At 48.5% G+C, this 18,137-nt stretch overlaps 1 protein-coding gene across 1 annotated transcript; it reads left to right on the forward strand.

Moving 5' to 3' along the window:
- The first annotated feature begins 3,392 nt into the window (after positions 1-3,392).
- Positions 3,393-5,552, forward strand: LOC144158349 (uncharacterized). Its single transcript, XM_077689184.1, has 3 exons — positions 3,393-3,570; positions 3,976-4,178; positions 5,226-5,552. The coding sequence occupies exons 1-3, from the start codon at positions 3,393-3,395 to the stop codon at positions 5,550-5,552; spliced, it is 708 nt and encodes a 235-aa protein (XP_077545310.1).
- The last annotated feature ends 12,585 nt before the right edge of the window (positions 5,553-18,137 follow it).

Consider the following 18,137-nt stretch of genomic DNA (forward strand, 5'->3'; position numbering starts at 1 on the left):
GAATGCTGTTCGGAAGCTGCGGTCGCGATCAGTACTGTTGCTAGAGGGATGCATGAAGCATTAATGCTTTATAATTTAAGGTTGCGTAAAAAACCGCGCACTTTTCAAGCACGAGTATTTGTCACTGCCACTTCCCGTGAAGATTATAGGCAACATGCAATGAGTTGCTCCGGGTGATGCTGCCTTTTGTGTTGTGATTACAGAAGTTCCTTATTTCCTTTTTCCGGCTTTCCGGAACTGCGTTTATACAAAGTAATTGATCGCACAAATCGCGATCAGGACGCGCTAAAATTTATCGATCGACTGGCAGATATCAAAAAAGTTTCTTTTGCAAGGACGATATGAGCTGTATATGTAACTATAATGTACAATGATATAAAAATGTACGAAAACGCAGTAACTGTTTTGAAGCAAAGCTTTATACCTCTACCCCCCCCCCCCCCTTAAGGGTTCTTTCGCGACCGTTGGTGTCAACAGAAAAGTCGCGCGAACAAATAAAAGAATTTACTGGCACCGCCAGGAATCGAACCTGGAACTAATAGCGTAACGAAGCGAGAGCCCGTTGTCTTACCGATTTAGCTACGAGCCCACGCGGAGGCGGGGCAGACAGATGATAGACTCACCAAGTACATCTACGGGTTTGCCCCCTGCATTCTCGCTGAATACCACGTGACAGCGTCAGGTTACCTCACGCGCCGCTGTGTGCTCCGTCCACGGCACGTCTAGCGGCCCTGTGCCTGCCTTGCACGTGTGCTAGGAGCTACAAAAATTAATGGAAGCTCACACCAATGCATGGAATCTCACTTCTAGTACGCCAATGTACTAAAGCCTGTGGCCTCCAGTGTTCACGTAAAAAATCAACGCTCCTTATCACCTGCCCAAACGCCCAACGACACATCAAAAAACACATTCAAATACTCCTTGATGGCCAGGCCATCACTCCCAGCCCCACCATTAAGATCCTGGGCCTACATATGCAGGCCTACACCAAGAGGGACGTATCGTTGCTGTTCCTCAAACACAGCATCAATCAAATCATACACATGATCAAACGAGTTGCCACCAAGAAGCGAGGCCTCAAGGAATCCGATACCTTTCGATTAATTCAAGCTTTTGTCCCCTCGAGAATCACTTACGTCAACCCCCTGTCTTCTTCTCGGCAAGGAGGGCATAAAGATGCTTTATATAATGATTAGAAAGTCGGTTGAGCAGGCCATTGGTCTTCCCCTGAGCGCGTCCACAGAAAGTATGCTTAGCACGGGGCTCCACAACACGGTGGAAGAGCTGATAGAGGGCCATCTTTGTAACCAGAAGCTCCGAATGAACAGAACTGCTGTGGGTCGCCGCATCCTTCACCAGATTGGCTGGGCAGCACAGAATGTCACTCCGCTTGAGGTACTCCCGCACTCTTGGCGACAAGAACTAAAGATGCTCCCTTTGCTTAGAAATATGAACCCCTCACACGACGAGGGTCGCCGACAAGCACGGGCTCACGCGCTCAACACCACCCTCTGTGGGGATCAGGCAGTTATCTACACTGACTTCTTCCAACATCGAGGGGAGCAGTACGCCATCATCGTGGCTACCTCCAGAACCAACCTCCTTTCGTGTGCCTCACTCAAGACCCAAGAGGTGATGGCAGCAGAAGAAGCAGCCATCGGCTTGGCTCTCACTCAACCAGGGGTTCGGAAGGTAGTAACCAATTCCCAACAAGCCTATCGGAATTACCATTTGGTTGGGTGTCCCGACGTGCACTGCCTGAGCTAAAAACCACTCCCGAAACGGTTCCATTCAGCTCATCTGGACACCCGCTCACGCTTCCATGGAGGGCAACGAATACGCCCATCAACAAGCCTGCGCTTTAACCCCCCGTGCTATGTAGCTGTACAAGGACAGTCTCCCGCATGTCTCGTCCAGGGACATAACCCAGCATTATCACCTTCACAGACAGACCCCGCCTTTGCGTTACCCTGGCCTCTCCATAGAAAAACAAACTACCCTACGACACATACAATCCGGCTCCTTCCCACACACGACGCGTCAGCCATGAAGAGAAAATAAAAGTTTGTTTTATTCGAAAGATTAGGTGTTTCATAGTACTCCAAGCGCTTTCCCGGAAGCAAATGATGCTTTATTCACTGAGAAATAAGGCAATTTAAGCCAAAATTTTAAATCTCCCGCTAAATTGCACATTTCGTGACGTGAACAATGGCGTCATACGAGACGTTCCATGAAACAGATATTTAGTATGTCGACTCCATATAGCACCCACACGCGGGAGTCAGACAGGAACCGGAACTTGTGCCGAAACCGAGACGGCGGCCATTTTATAAATACTAGTAAACCTAGTGCACCCGCAGCCCTAGTCATGGAATCGCCTGATCCGGAGAACAAAACTCTCGCCGAGGAGCTCGGGCTTGCATTTAACAACCTCGCACCACTTGAACGCTCAATGCTTCTAAGTGCTCGAGCGGCAGGAGTTGTGGGATACGCGGATGGACCAGAAAGCGACCATTCCGCGATAGCCACAACAGGCGAACGCCCAGCCGTCGGCACCGCTGCCTCGTCAGCCCCGTCGCGACGGACGAATACAGACTGTACGTATGTGCCGTATTTTAGATGCAGAGCATCTGATTCACTCGCCTTGTCCCTCCGGCGTCGTCGTCGTCGTCGTCGGCGGCGGTGGCGGCGGCGTTGTCCACCCCTCCCCCATTCTCCTCGCCGCGCCAGCTGCGCTCTCCGCCGCTCACCCCCTCTCCTCTCCGATAGCGAACACTCTCTCGCGAGGGGCATTGGATTCGATTCGATTGGATTGGATTTGGATTGGGTTGGATTAAAGTGGATTGTGTTGGATTGTGTTGCGTCATAGCCGCGGCACGTTGCGTCATAGCCGCGGCAGACGCGCTGGGGCCGGCGCATGTGCAGTACTCTCTCTTCCGCGGTTTCCTCTCCTTCGGGCGCGCTGCGCATATAAAGGGGTATTCACACGAGAGAGAAATCCGCCGTTTCGCTCCTCGGAGTGCGCGCCACGTGACCCCTACGTCACGGTTTCTCTCCGGCGCACCGCCTCCGATGGGAGATCGGAGCTTCTGCTCGCGAGCTACAAACCCTCCGACGTTTGGCGGCGGAGGCGGCGGGATTTCTTAGGCTCGTCTGGCAACAAGTTGAAACTGAAGTTTTACGCACTTTCTTTTTATTGCTTATGATAAATATTTTTATGATTTTCATGGTTTCTTTTTATGTTGTATTTGTAATTAAGCTGTATCTCTTAATACAGCATTTACCATCTACGATGAGCGTGGCGTAATCACCGTCATCGTCATGACTATCACTTCATCGCTCCGTGCTCTGCCTTGCTCCCGCTGCTTGCAGCTCTTTCTCCGTCGCGCGCGATGTCGAAGTTGGGGGAAGACGGTTCGTTTTTTCTTTTATCTCTGGTGGAAGTATTTCCAGTTCTCTGGGACCCCGGCAACGCAGACTACAACAAAACCTGCATCAAAAGCGGCATCTGGAAACAGATAGCTGAGGAGATGGCCCTCCGCCACCCGGAGTTCGCGCCGTACACAGTGGGTGAGTAGCACGTTTTTCTCATTGCAAGCGTTGACGGCTAGTTCTACGTATTTAAACCGTTTATCAAGCGGCGAATACCGCAGCTTTGGTACTTTGTGGCATTGGTTCATTGCGGAGTGTCGATCGGTGACCAAATGATAGGGGAGCCAAACATCTGCATATCAGATGTAAACGCCAAAGCGCGTCTTCCTTACGACTGTTTTGGATTTGCAACGCCTAAAAATGCAAGTGATTACAATAATCGACGCTGAAAACTGTGATCGGGCACTTTATTTCAGGCTGCGAAGTAAATCTATGATCGCAGACTTAAACGCTGCAACAATTGTGTACGACGTCTCAACAGTAAACCTTGCATCGCTGGGTAGTCGTGAACAAGTGCGCTAAAGCTTTTTTTTTTTTTTCCAGACGGTTTAAAATCGTTTATGCAGAATAAGCGGCGGACGTACCGCGAGGAGCGGAAAAAAGTCGTCCACACGAAAAGTGGGCAGCCAGCTGACGACGTTTACGTCGGGAAATGGAAATTTTTTGGAGCCCTCAAGTTCCTGGACGGCGCAACACAAGCCACGGACAGCCACTCCGTGAGCGAGGACTTTGGGCTTTCAGAGATGGTGAGAATTTGTGTACTGACGTAGTTTTGTCTTCCCGAGGCAGTAGTATTCCATGAATAATCATAATTTGCGCGCCCCTCACCCTCTCCAACATTCTTTGCTCTACTTGAATCATTTTTAAATGTAATTAGTATTCAAAATGCGTGCGTAAACGTAAACTTTGTTTAACATGCAAACTGGTTTGTTTGTCACAGTGTGCATAGCTAGCATTAACCTAGCATAATATAACAAGAGACAGATATCACAGTGTGCCAGTAAATCATTTTATTGTAGCACATATCACTCAGGTGCAGTACATAGATTTTTTACTGTAATAAAACTAAAAAGGCAGAATTAAAAAAAAAGGCGAAATACAGAGTATGGCACAGCAGTACTTTCGTACTCTCTGTGCGACATGTAAAGCAGTGCAAGTGCGCAAAGTGGGCCCAGAGTGTAGCTACAAGTCATCCATATGTGTACATGCATGTTCCAGTAGTCCATTCTGCTACCGTACAGTTTGAGAAAAAATACATTTGTACTTGAGTCACTCTAGACGTGGTGCAGTGTTACTGCAGCTCGTGAGGGCATTTTTAGCATCCATGTTGTAATTATGGCTTGTTGCAGAAATCGAGGGGTTGTTGCAATGAAATTCAGCGTTTTGTTTGGAGCGTTGTCTATCATCTTCATGGTTTATTTAAGAGTTAGTTTGCTGCAGATGTTGTGGGTCTTGGGGGAAGTTGAACTTTTCACTTTTGGTGTATCAAAACTCACACAGAGCAAGCAGGTAGATGTAGAAGAGACATATATACCGTAGTATAGCTGACTGTTATGACAGGTAACGTAAACATAGGCGGCTAGTTAACCCATTTACATTGCACGTCAGACAGCACCAGCACACAAGACAACATTCAACGGTACAGTATAGCTACAAAGTCATCATGTATCACTAATGGCTTCATGTGCGCTAAGTGGTAGACATGTTAATTAGTTTGATATAAATTTATGGAGGCACATCAAGGAATCGTGCATTATTAAGCTGTGGCTCCTGTTTCGTACTTTTAATCACAGTCTGGTGAGGGGACCGCTGCTGAGAATCACCCCCCGAGCCCAGTTCCCAGCCCTGCCGCAACAAGCCACAGTGAGCGGGATGAGCCCCCTGCAAAGAGGGGGAGGTCAGGCGGCCAGGAACGAGCTGCTGAGCTCCTGGAGCTGCGTACAGCAGCACTCGCAAAAATGGCGCAGTGCATGGATGCTCCCATGCCTGCACCCGACGACTGTTCGGCGTTTGGTGCAGTAGTCGCCGGTCACATCCGGCAAATGACAGGGCCTCAGCGTGCTGAATGCCAAGCCGCAATTATGGCACTCATCTCAGAACGACTGCAGCGCTACCAATAAAAATGTGCAATGAACACCACGGTACAGCTTCACCATTTCTCACATTTCAGGGCCAGGCTAACACTTGGGCCGAGTTGCTTGCTTTTTGTAGCCACTAACATCCACCCCAGCACGCGCATCCTGCCAGGACACTGCACCATCCCCAGAAAAGTAGTCACTGAGCCGTTCCCGCACTGCGACGGCTACTGCCCCCGACCGGACCTTGGAATGCTTGAGGGGAAAGAATGTGCGGCTGCCAGTGTTACTCTCTCTTTCGAGTGGCTCACACTGCTCGCCTTTCAGCATGTTGTGCAAGACGCTAGCTGCTTGCACCATTTTCTTCACCCTTGCAGGTTTGGAATGCACTGTCGTCAAAAGAAACCGGAACCGGTGCGCCAAGATGCCGAAAGCATTTTCGGAAACTCGACGTGCCCTGGAGAGCCTGAAACAATATGCATACAGGTGCTTTAGGTAACGCTTGCTAACAGAGGGAAAGAACGTACCGGTAGTTGAAGATCCTTTGTGGAGGTGCCAGCTCTTGCCCCGGATACGGCTTCATTAGATTTGGAGATAATGGGAATGCATCATCTCCCACTATTACGGGAGGGAGCTGGAGGCCTGAGGTTATGGCCATGGTTTCGGGCAGGTGCGCCTTGTTGTGAGTGATGGCCTTCTGGAGTGGAGTCTTTTGCCACACGGATCCGTCATCCTTTGATCCAGGAGTTCCAACGTCAATGTATGCAAACTTGCATTCTGAATCCACTAGTGCAAACAAGATTATGCTGAAGGTTTTCTTGTAGTTAAAATATAAAGACCCTGATTTGGCTGGTTTAACAATGTTGACGTGCTTCCCGTCGATAGCTCCCACGCAGTTGGGAAACTGCCAGCGTTTCTCAAAACCGTTGGCAAGGGCAAACCAGTCTTCCTCATTTTTCGGTGCTTGAATCATTTCATTCTTCAATTCCTCGTAAATGACTGCGCACGTCTTGTGTATAATGTCATTTACAGAACTGTGCCCGACACGGAACTGCCGACTGAGTGAATACTGGCTTTCCCCTGGAAAAAAAAAAAAAAAAGATTGTGAGGTGTAACGCCTGGTTTATTTCAGTAAACTTCTGATAATTGCAGTACACCACAAATGTTAGCATTACAACCGATAGCAACCATTCGTAGTGCATCAGAATATATCAAATCAGCTTCACAATTAACCTCCATGCCAAAAATGAACATCGATAATACCAACACTACATTTTGTTACACCACTTCCCAGGCAGTTTGATATCAAGCACTTCGACATTTATTTTATTACATGCATTCTTTTGTCACCACAAAAAAAAAAATTCGGAAAACATCATACTGTACGGTTTGCGATGTACGCACCGATTCGTTTTACGCAGTAACACTGCCCCGAGTGTATTAACCGGAATACGATTGACATTTGGATATATGTTGAATTTCCTGCCGGTCACCGCGCTGACAAGCTGTGAAATCGTAAAGAAATGTACGTACCGGACGCCAGGTAGCGAAGAGTAAGTTGCAGACGAGTGGCCGGGCTTATGGGGCGCCGCATGTTTGTGTTTTGTTTCTGTAGCCGGGATTCAGTACGCGCCAACAGCTGCAGAAACACGTCGTGGGACACTCGCAGCAGCCGTTTATATTCACCAGGGTCACGTTCCAACTTGTTGTACAACAGATGTTGTACACCGAGAGATTTTTCTTCCATCCACGATTTCACCCAACACGATCGCTGCTTCCGCCGGTCCATAAAGTTGTCGTCGTCAGTTTCTTCTAGAGCTGCAGCCATTGCGGCGTACCGACGTTTCATGGAGGCGTCCATGTTGTGCGTCGGCGACAGCGGAGAGCGTGCAGAGCGTCGCTTGTCAACACTGATGTCCGTCCTTCGATCACGTCCGCCGTGTGAGCGAAGGAGCTGGTCGAGCGGAGGTGCGCCGTCGGTGACGTCATCACCTCCCTCGGATTTCTCCGCTGAAACGCTCCGTCGTGTGAATACCCCTTAACCGGTGTGCCGTTCTCCGGCGAAGCAACATCCACGCTTGGCTCAAACACCTAGAGTCCACGCCGCTTTACAAGTACGCCAACGTCGTCATCGACTGGGACCGGCTTACGCAGTCCCCCCAACGTTATGCGCGCTATAAAACGCGGTCCCTTCGCCGCTCCGCCTATGCGTCGCATCTACACAGGGGTTCCCGCGAGGGGAGGTGGGAGTTTTTTTATTGCGGTTAATAATAGTTCAATTTCATTAGCGGTATCGCTTATGCCAGTTGGCCGGTGTCGTGTATGGAAAGCTGTTCGCGCGAGCTCTCTGCTCCGACCAGAAAGATACGAGCGTCAATGCGCGGTGTGTACAGTATTTTTTTTCCAAGCTCAGACCGCTTTGACGGCGATTTGACGAAGTCGGCGACGAGCGCCAGCATGTCCCAGGAGTGAGCTAACGTAAGGGTCCCTGCCGTACTCACTTCGTCGGAAATGAAGCGAGCACACTCGTACTTCCTTTAGCTCCCTTTCTTCTCCGTTTGCAAAGTTCACAAAACGTAGCCACTTGCTTCGCCGAGGTTCGTCGTTGGGCAGCACATGAAAGGAGATATCCTCACCGGCGGGGATGTCGCACTCCCTCGACGATTTGCCCGTACTACATGGGCATTTCAAAACGCAGCAACGAAATTTCATTGTAAAGTACTCGAACAAACTGAGGTTTTCAGTGGTTGTAAACTGGAAACGAGCTCGTAACGACAGCAGCAAGCCAACACCATTCCGAAACTTCTGCGACGACTGGCACTATCTTGTCGCTGCTTGCTGTTCCTTACTCCCCTCGTTTCTATTTTTACCTTTGCTGGTTGGCGATATGACGGCCAACCTCCTGTCAAGGGATTAAGATACCAAGCAAGGTCGCGGCTGTACGTGCTGGAACGGTTCGTTGGCCCCGAAGAGCGTCGAACCCGAAAATTCGTCTGCGCGACGGCGAGATGTCGAGCTCGGCCGGCGGTAGTTTCGCACGCATTGGCGTACACGTTTCCGTGCTTGTTCGGAACTTCAACCGTTTACTCCACCGTTCTTAGTGTCATAAAAGGAATGTGCAGTATGTTTAACGGGCATATAGCTCACTATGCAAACTGGTAAGCCCTGCCTAACTTGCGTTTGCTTTTGCCGGCCTCCGCCAATCGCAGAGCATTCTCGTGTGACATCATAGGTCCTGTTGCGGGAAATGAGCTGGTGGGTCGCATGGTCATTCCCTTTTTTCCTAATTATGTAGCTTATTGAGCGGAGTTTGTGTTAAAAGTGGTGTCAGTATGGTTCTAACGAGGAAATCTTTCGAATGAACCAAACTTGTGTTTTCTCTTCATGGCTCCTTTAATGCACCCGAATTGCTACGACGCGGAATGTGAATATTGCTCAGAAGTAGGAGCACTCCGCCACATAATCGGGGTGTGCGACTTTAGCCCTGAGCACCCTATTCTCTTTCCGTCAACTACCCAACAAGAGAAATGGGAGATGCTGCTGTCCAGCCCCTGTCTGCTTACCCGTGGCCTCCGCGATTTGCTGCCGGCGGCGCGCCGTTGCTCCGGCCGTCCCATTCGGCGCGAAAGCAAGGGGAGCGGTGTAATTTTGCTAACTCCGACACACGCCGCGACGCGGCGCCGTTAGCCTAAGGTTGAAGCGAGGCTCGTCTGGCCGACGCTGCCTGCGCTTTGAGTTGTAAATCAGCCTTCGTTGTCGCGTCTTCGGGATAGAAAACTCTCAATATGTGGTCTATGCATTTTGACTCGATCCTACAAGTACAAAGTTGTTTAACGTACGTTGTTTAACACCCACGATTGCCTTTGCACGCAGCTTTAGTGGTCGTTTGCTTGAAAGGCGAATGCCATAGCCCAGGGTTCTGTCATCTCGGGCAGAGTGAATGCCAGCATGCTGAATTCTTTTTTCGCTGTTACAGCATTTTCGCGCGATATCGCTGCACGAAAATATGCTTTTTTTGCCTTTTAAGTTGTTTCGAACGCTCTGGGTATCTGTTGTGTGTGCGTGCGTGCGTGTGCGTGTGCGTGTGCGTGTGCGTGCGTGCGTGCGTGCGTGCGTGTGTGCGCGAAAACAGCGTAATACCGATAAGCTCTCGTGTATTGTTTATAGGCAGGCGACTACGATAGTCAAATAATCTAGGCTTCCACGGGTACGAATCAATCATATTTTTGTGTTTTATTTAATATATGCTTAGGGGTTTCAAGAACCTACTGCAATCACGCTACCAAATTATTTGGCGTGAGTGAAAAAGTCATGATATTCCGCGATGCCTTTCATATCGCTATCGACTCTACATATGTATTTTTTCGAAAGACTGTTTCTGGATTTGCTAATTTGTTGTCATGACATATTAAGGGCATTATTTTTTTCGGTGAGCAGTTAAGCTGATCACTAATATCTGTATGCACAACATCGGCTGTAAGTAAGTTGTTCGGGATATTAGTGAATAAACACATCAAGTGGAGAACTATACCAATCGTAACTCGGGTAAAGATTTTTATTACATTACTTAGACCACGTCCATTTATGGTAGACTGGAAGTCTCTCTGTACGTTTGTATATGCAAGCATGCATGCCAATAAACGGCACCAGCACGATTACCTTGCCTATTGCGGAAGAAATACCGATAGCCATTTGGACAGTATACACTTCAGATGCTGAAGTATACGACGTCTCTGTTAACAGTATCGCGGTAAAAGTTACGCCAAACGTTTCAAGTAGTGTTGCCATGTCATCTACTTTATCTGTCAAAGACCGCACGTTTAAAGGAGAAAAAAGGAAACGACATAGGGGGTATTTTTGTGTTTACTAATGGTTGGATTTCGGTTGGTTGAATTCCCATAATTTGGTTCTTGCTTGGAACGCACGGAATATGCGTTCCGTGCGTTCCAAACAACATGTACGAGATTTTCAGAAATAAAACCTGAAAACGTGTTGTGTTTTGGAACCATGCGTGACTACAAAAAAAGAATACTGCTGTGCAATGAATTCACTCCGCGGTAGCCGATCGCGGAGGCCACGGCTTACCCAGCTTCAGTTGGTGGACAGAGCACAGGCGGCGCGGACTGCATATGGGCTCCAGTGAAGAAAGAACCACTTTCCTGGGCCGCACTCTGGGCCGTTCAGAAATCTGAATAGAAGTACTTCCTCCTTCTGCTCCTCCGCCTCTTCGTCTTCCTCCTCCTCCTCCTCCTCTACCTCCTCCTCCTCCTCCTTCTTCTTATCGTCCTCTTCCACCGCCTCGGCAGGCGATCTCGTCGCCACCTTCCGCGGCGGCAGAGATGGAGAAGTGAGATCGTATAACACCGGGTTTGAGCTTCCTTTAATTTTATTAAAAAAGGGTTTCCACTCATGTGCTACACCAATCCAACTCAACCAACCAGCGTTCATGCATCATCATTGATTTAACCTTACCAAGAATATCTCTTTGAAATAATAAAGGGTGTGGTTAAGTGCATTTCACTTCTTTCTGGTTTCACTGTTTGTAGAGCGACGTGACTGAATTTAAGGGACGTCGCATGGGTAATCGTTGTGGGTGCCGTTTACAGCTTTGCTTTCCAACCACAGTCACAGGGTGGATTGGCGCAAATTTTTTCATTAATGAGCATTTGCCCTCAAAACATCCTTTACTGGCATGTCTCTTCGGTGGTTCGAGATGCGCTCGAGGGCCTCTTGGCTAGCACAGCCTTCCTCTGCGTAGGCGGCTGCTGGCTACGCAAAAGTGCTGTCAGCCGGCTCTCCGTAGCTTTTTCTTCCTGTTGCAGGCGGCTGAGGAACCGCCCAACGCCGGGATGTCAGATTCCAACAATCTTTGAAGACCTGCAGTGTCAACTTCCTACAGATATATTTTTCATGGTAACTCTTGTTCTGCTAAGTGCTGAACGGACCAGAAGGCAAGCAGAAACTGAGGTGGCACGCGGATCGCCAGTTCACCGGGCAGCTCGGGCAGCTGGCGTGGCTTTCCCACGACGTAATTATTTTCGAACCAGCATACCAGCTCCGAGATGGCTGGCGGAAACTCCCTCAGCTCGTCAAATGACTGCCAGCCAGCAAGAGTTTAGCAATACACGCAGTAGCTGTAGTCTATTAACGTTGAGTCGAATTCTATGGTATGGCAGGGAGGTCAAACCGCAGAATTGTCGGACGGAGGCCGAAAAATTGGCGCGCTTGCTGAGGCTAAGACACTTATGTAGATGCTAATATCTAGCTTTGCTACATGCCAAAGTGCTTGGTCATATGTTTCACGAAAATAAATCAGCGGTTTCTTACGCATTCAAATAGTCATACAAAAACGATCAGCGCGAAGATAGAAGCGCGCAAAAAAATAACAACCTCATTTATTGCTGTCCATGCGCCCTAAATGCTCTGCTCTATTGTGTACGACCAAATTCGATGAAAGGTCCTTCTACCAAACGGCGTTCGATGAAACGATGTTCGATCAAACGGCCTCTATGAAGTGGCGTTCGATGTAACGGCGTTCGATGATTTGTCTGCAACCCACGTGGAAGAATAAGAAAGGTATATCTTGGGGCCCTTGTCTTGTCAGTATCCAGCACTTTAATTTACGGGACGTATTGCCGGAAGTCAGTTTCTTGCTATCAGCATCCCTGTTGTATCGTCTTTCTAATCGTTTATACGGATCTTTCGTCGGAACAGACGTTTCGCTTGCAGGTATTTCGCCGTAAGGTTTGGCTTTGCCGCTAAGCGCATTCTCTCCACGAATGGCAGGGTAATGAAAGATCGTGGCGAAAGGGACACTAACAGCTTTGTACTAGGATTTTGTAGACGCACAAGGATACGACTGAACAAGTGTGTCAGGTTGCATGGCTGGTTGGCAAGTACATCCATATATATAGAAATCAGCACTGTGGCCGGACACAGAAATAGAGGCTATCTGTACTGGGAGTGGGCGTGAGATAGCGGCCAGTCTCGTCTGGCTTTCCGAGGGCCGTCCTAGCGCTGTTTTCGGGTTTTGAGGATGCAACGTAATATGCCAGGTTTTGAAAGGAAATTTTAAAGGTTGGTCAAAGTCCTTGATGTAACCGTCGGTTCGCATTATCGGCGTCGACGTGTTTCGCAACGAACCACAGTGAACTATAGATGAGCAAGTATCAAACTTGGGATGCCGAATTCAAATACTGCCTGGATGTCCATCTTGCACTCTCCTTCGGGATGAAAAAAAAAACAGCTCCATAAAGATTATTTTTAAATTTGGAAAAGTGAAAATGAACAGAATATGAAACGAACCGTCGGAAGCCTAAACGCAGGTACGTGCACGAGGTAACCAGGTTTATCGAGCCCGAACGAGTTGATATGGGGAACCAAAAAAGAATAAGCGCAGGCCGTTTACTATCGTTAAACCTGTCTACATTGACAGGGACAGGACCCCGCCCTGTTACCTTCGGCGGTCCTCTCCCACGACTTTTCGCGGTAACAAGGTTCAGTCAACTTAGCGAACTGTCTGGCTGATTCACGGAAAAAGGATCACGGCGCACGAGGAAAAAGTGGTCTGTTGATGACCTGTGTCTCGCATTCTGTTTGCAGCGCGTGAATGGGGCCGCTGAATGGGAATTGTTCACGGGCACAGAGAAAAATACAGCGGCAGAATCTGCTTTTAGCCCACATATACATGACTGTGTCATAGCTTAATTATTTACACGCATTACTATTGGAATTTGCGGGAGAAGTAATTCTGTATATTTTCCCATTACCTCATTAGGAGAATACGTCCGTGAAATTCGACTGTAGCACATATTGTTCTATTACCATAGTTGTTTAGGTCGAAATTTACAGAATTTATACCAGGCAATTATTATCCACAGCAAATTACTGAAATCTTTGGGGTTTCCCATCCCCAGGAACACTAGATTGTCGGTCCTTTTCTACGGAGCGGTTAATATTAGGAGCAGCTGGACATTCGGTGGTGCGCTTCTAGTTTTATTGTGATTGAATAGTGCCCTTTTCGAAATTTCTCTTTGGATGCATATGCGAAGAACTTTTCCTATAATGGTTCGAAAGTTCGAGAAAATTCCGATTAATGCGATATTTTGTCATTTTCTTTCACAATCAAACCTTGTATCTGCGTTCGCGTACCAGACACGGGGTAGTCTTTTTTTCTATTTACGCCCTCTGTGTAAGTGTCTTTACAATGTGCAAAGTTTTGTTTGTAGTATTCGTATACACCTAATAATGATCGAATCTTTCATACGACGCGTGGGCTCGGCTCATCCGGGAGTTAATAATATTGGCTCAAGAATAGTTTGCTCTAAGTGTAAAAGGTCTAGCTGAAGGGGCAGGAACGCGGAGCCCCCGCAGGGGGCACCTTGTGTACTCAAGGTGTTTTGGTGAGTAGCGCCACCACGGTCCCGAGCTCCGCAGGGGTGCCTACAGCTGTAGGCACTTGGTGTCTTGCAACACCACGGACCCGAGCACATGTGGGTTGGACCCAGCCACGCCCTCGGCTGTGCGTGGCTTTGCCGTGTCCGGGGAAAAGGGAATCCTGGTGGTTGAGCCAAAGCCAGGGTTGTTTTGGACCTTCGTGGCCCCCTGGCAGAGGCAACACACCACTTCGGCCCCCGCTTCCCGTAGACGGTGCCCCCAGTCTGACCCGACCTGGGGGGGGGAATCAGCCAGTCGCCTCTTCCTGTCCTCTTCTCCATTCTTTCCCTTTCCTATGTTCTTTCCTAACCCTGTCCTGTCATCTTTTCTCTTCCTCATTTTTCCGTTTTTTCTCTAGGCGGCGAGGGTTAACCCTGTGCGAGGACATCACCCTAGATTCCGACCATAGGGTTATAGTGGCGAGGTACAGTTAACGTGTGCTTCAAAGCCACGTTCCCTTGTTGGGCTCGGTGGTGGGCGACTGGCCTCGCCACCGAATTGATTCCATGTTCTATGGCTATTTTCTCAACTCTCGCAAAACACCCTGATCGACCTCCTAAAAGGGGTCGCACCGAAGTACTCCGCACCCAACCACCTCAGGCAGCTTTCAGCAAGTATCTAGTTGTACACTCGACCGATGAAAAACCTATCACCGACCTGTCAGTCTTCTTAATTGCCAAATGTATTGAAAACATTGTTGGCAAAGACTACAATGCCAAAAAGATGCCCTCTGGAGACCTCCTTGTTGAAGTTATGCGAAAAAACCAAAGCGAGAACCTCCTGAAGCAAGAAAAAATTGCCAACTTGACCGTAACCGTTACGCCACACCGCACGCTAAACACTGTCCAAGGTGTTATCTCTGACAAAGAGCTCCTCCATGAGACAGATGATGATCTCCTTGAGGGACTGCATGACCAAGGTGTTGTTGGCGTCCGTAGAATTATTATGAGAAGAGATGGAGCAGAGATCAAGACCCGACACATCATCCTAACATTTGCTAGCTCTACCCTGCCAGAGACAGTGAAGGCAGCTTTCCTTAGCTGTCGTGTACGCGCCTACATTCCAAACCCGAGGCGATGCTTTAAATGTCAACACTACGGTCATGGAACTCTAGCTTGCCGTGGCAAGCTCACCTGTGCGAAATGTGGCGAGAATGATCACTCTTCTGATGACTGCAAAAACACAATCATGAAATGTCCGAACTGCAGTGGTTCACACGCTGCATACTCACGATCTTGCCCATCTTTCAAGAAAGAAAAAGAGATCATTCAGATCAAAGTAACCGAAAATATCAGTTTCCCCGAAGCACGCCAAAAGCACAAGATGTTTTCGGCTGCATCCTATGCAGACGCCGCCCGCCGGGGGTTGGGGCGACGTTTGGTTAGTACTGCGACACAATGCAGCTTAGCTGATGTGTCGCTGTCGTTAACCCCCTCCGAGCAACCACCAGCTCCTGCCTCTACAGCAGAGGCCCTGGTGGTTCCTCCTCCTGCTGGGCTGCCGTCCACAGCCGAGCACCCCGCCACTACGTCTGCAGAGCCCGTGGAGAATGTGGTGACGGGCGCTGTTGGGACTGATCCGGCCTCTTCCCGTCCAGCGCCATTGGCCCGCACGACACCCGAGGGCATTGAGAGCATGAACTCAGGTGGCCCCACACGTACTTCTTCCCTTCCCGCACCGCAGGTTCCAACCAAGAAGCCTGCGGCCACCTCAGGAACCAATCTGCGAGGTGGATGTCGGATGGACACCATGTCGGTGCCGCCTGATTTGTCAGACGAGGACATGGACACCTCGGCATCTCAACCTGCCCAGCAGGCGCAAAATGAGCGCCGCGGAACTTTTGGCCATGGGAAAAAACCACCTCATCGTACAACAGGCCCTAAACAAGACTCACTGACATGAACCAAAATAGGCAACTTCTCAACTACATCTTTATTATCTTTAATCCATAATAGCTGTTGAAAACATAGTTCAATGGAACTGTAGGGGCCTCATAAAAAACTTAGATGATGCATATGAACTCCTTTATAAAGATCAATCCAGTATTGTTTGCCTCCAAGAGACACACCTGAATCCCAAGCAAAGTAACTTTCTTAAACAATACACTGTCTTCAGGAAAGATAGAGATGCCTTTGCTCATTCATCTGGTGGGGTTGCCATTGTGACGCGAAAATCCATTCCATCCCAGTCCATTAGACTACTCACCAGCCTTGAGGCAGTTGCTGTCCGCGTGATCATTTTTGGTCGGCTGATTACAATATGTTCCTTATACATTCCCCCGGATCATCAATTGTGTACATCAGAATTTGAGTCGTTGGTAAATGAGCTTCCTGAACCATTTATCTTAGTTGGAGACCTAAATGCACACAACAAACTCTGGGGTTCTGGGCGAACTGACGCTCGCGGCCGCTTGATTGAACATTTCCTAGTATCATCTGGTGCGTGTTTGTTCAACAAAAAACAGCCCACATATCATAACATTACACACAACACGTACTCACACATAGACTTGGCAATCGGTTCTGCTGTTCTTTTTCCACTCGTTGAGTGGCAGGTGGAGAAAAACCCGCTTGGAAGTGACCATTTCCCAGTATTCCTGAGATGCCTAGACAGAGACCCTTACACTCCCACCTCAACTAAAAGGTTTAAAGAAACCGCTGCAGACTGGGAGAAATTTAAGCAGAAATATCAACTCACATACAGTTCCATAGAACACTTGGGTATTGATGAAGCTTGTAGCCTTGTCACGGCACATATCCTTGGCGCTGCAGAGAACTTCATTCCCCAGACTTCTGGTAACACAAGTAACTTAATGCGGCCCTGGTGGAATGAAGAGTGTCGACAAGCACGCCAGGCACAGAACAAGGCGTGGGGCATTCTTCGCAGGTACCCCACTGCGGACAACCTTGTAGCGTTCAAGCGCACCAAAGCCATGGGAAGGCGCATTCGCCGTCAGGCCAAAAACAATACCTGGAGGTCCTTCTTAACTTCAATAAATTCTTTCACCGATACAAGAAAGGTCTGGAACAGGATAAGAAAACTAAATGGACAAAGCACACATGGCTTACCCCTTGTTGACACCACTGGTGGCCCCCTGGAGGACCAGGCAAACGCGTTGGCACAACACTTCGAACACGTCTCAAGCTCTTCACATTACACAAGCACATTTATACACTACAAAAAGTCAGCTGAGCGGAAGTCCATACGTGACCACAAGCAATCAAACGACTCCTATAACTCTCCATTCTCCCTTCACGAGCTCATGACTGCGTTGGCTGGTTGCAAGCCTTCGGCACCAGGTGCAGATAACATTACGTACGGCATGATCAAACACGTTCATACAGACACAATCAATACTCTCCTGTTTTTATTTAACAGAATATGGCGTGCTGGACACTTTCCTAAGGCATGGAAACAGGCTATTGTTGTGCCACTGCTGAAAGAGGGAAAGGATGCATCCTGTGTTTCAAGTTATCGTCCAATTGCCCTGACCAGCTGCTTGTGCAAGCTGTTCGAAAAAATGATCAACAGAAGGTTACTATACTTCCTGGAATACAATGGTATTCTGGACAGCTGCCAGGCAGGTTTTCGGTCGGGCAGATCAACAACAGACCAACTTGTCGCTTTTGAATCCTATGTGAAAAATGCCTTAGTTAACAAACAGTTTTGTATGTCCATATTTTTTGATCTAGAAAAAGCATATGACACTGCCTGGCGCTACGGCATCCTGCGAGACCTGAAATCTTTTGGAATTTGTGGGAATATGCTTAATGCCCTTGAAAGCTATTTGTCTGAACGAACATTCAGAGTGAGGGTCGGGGCTGCAGTATCCGCGCTGTATATGCAAGAAAATAACGTTCCTCAGGGTGGAGTACTTAGTTGCACACTTTTTATAGCTAAGATGAACACACTTGGAAAAGCTCTGCCCCTTACCATTTTTTACTCCATGTACGTGGATGATGTTCATATCAGTTTCCGGTCCTGTAACCTGTCTATCTGTGAACGGCAGTTACAACTTGCCACAAACAGGCTTGTAAAATGGGCCGACGAAAATGGCTTTAAGCTAAATCCTCAAAAGAGCACATGTGTCTTATTTTCCAAGAGGCGTGGTATTCACCCTGAGCCCACCGTCCGCCTCAGTGGAGTGGCTGTGCCTGTGAAGAAGGAACACAAGTTTTTAGGAATTGTGCTAGA

This window comes from Haemaphysalis longicornis, unplaced genomic scaffold (assembly GCF_048455015.1).
Source record: "Haemaphysalis longicornis isolate Haplotype H1 unplaced genomic scaffold, Haemaphysalis longicornis Haplotype H1 scaffold_1, whole genome shotgun sequence".
NCBI classification, from domain to species: Eukaryota; Metazoa; Arthropoda; class Arachnida; order Ixodida; family Ixodidae; genus Haemaphysalis; species Haemaphysalis longicornis.

Bases quoted from the DNA above. Each gene is read 5' to 3' on its own strand.
- LOC144158349 (XM_077689184.1), top strand. From the start codon at position 3,393: ATGTCGAAGTTGGGGGAAGACGGTTCGTTTTTTCTTTTATCTCTGGTG. The intron at 3,571-3,975 runs GTGAGTAGCACG...TTTTTTTTCCAG, and splicing joins GTTCGCGCCGTACACAGTGG to ACGGTTTAAAATCGTTTATG. The intron at 4,179-5,225 runs GTGAGAATTTGT...TTTTAATCACAG, and splicing joins ACTTTGGGCTTTCAGAGATG to TCTGGTGAGGGGACCGCTGC.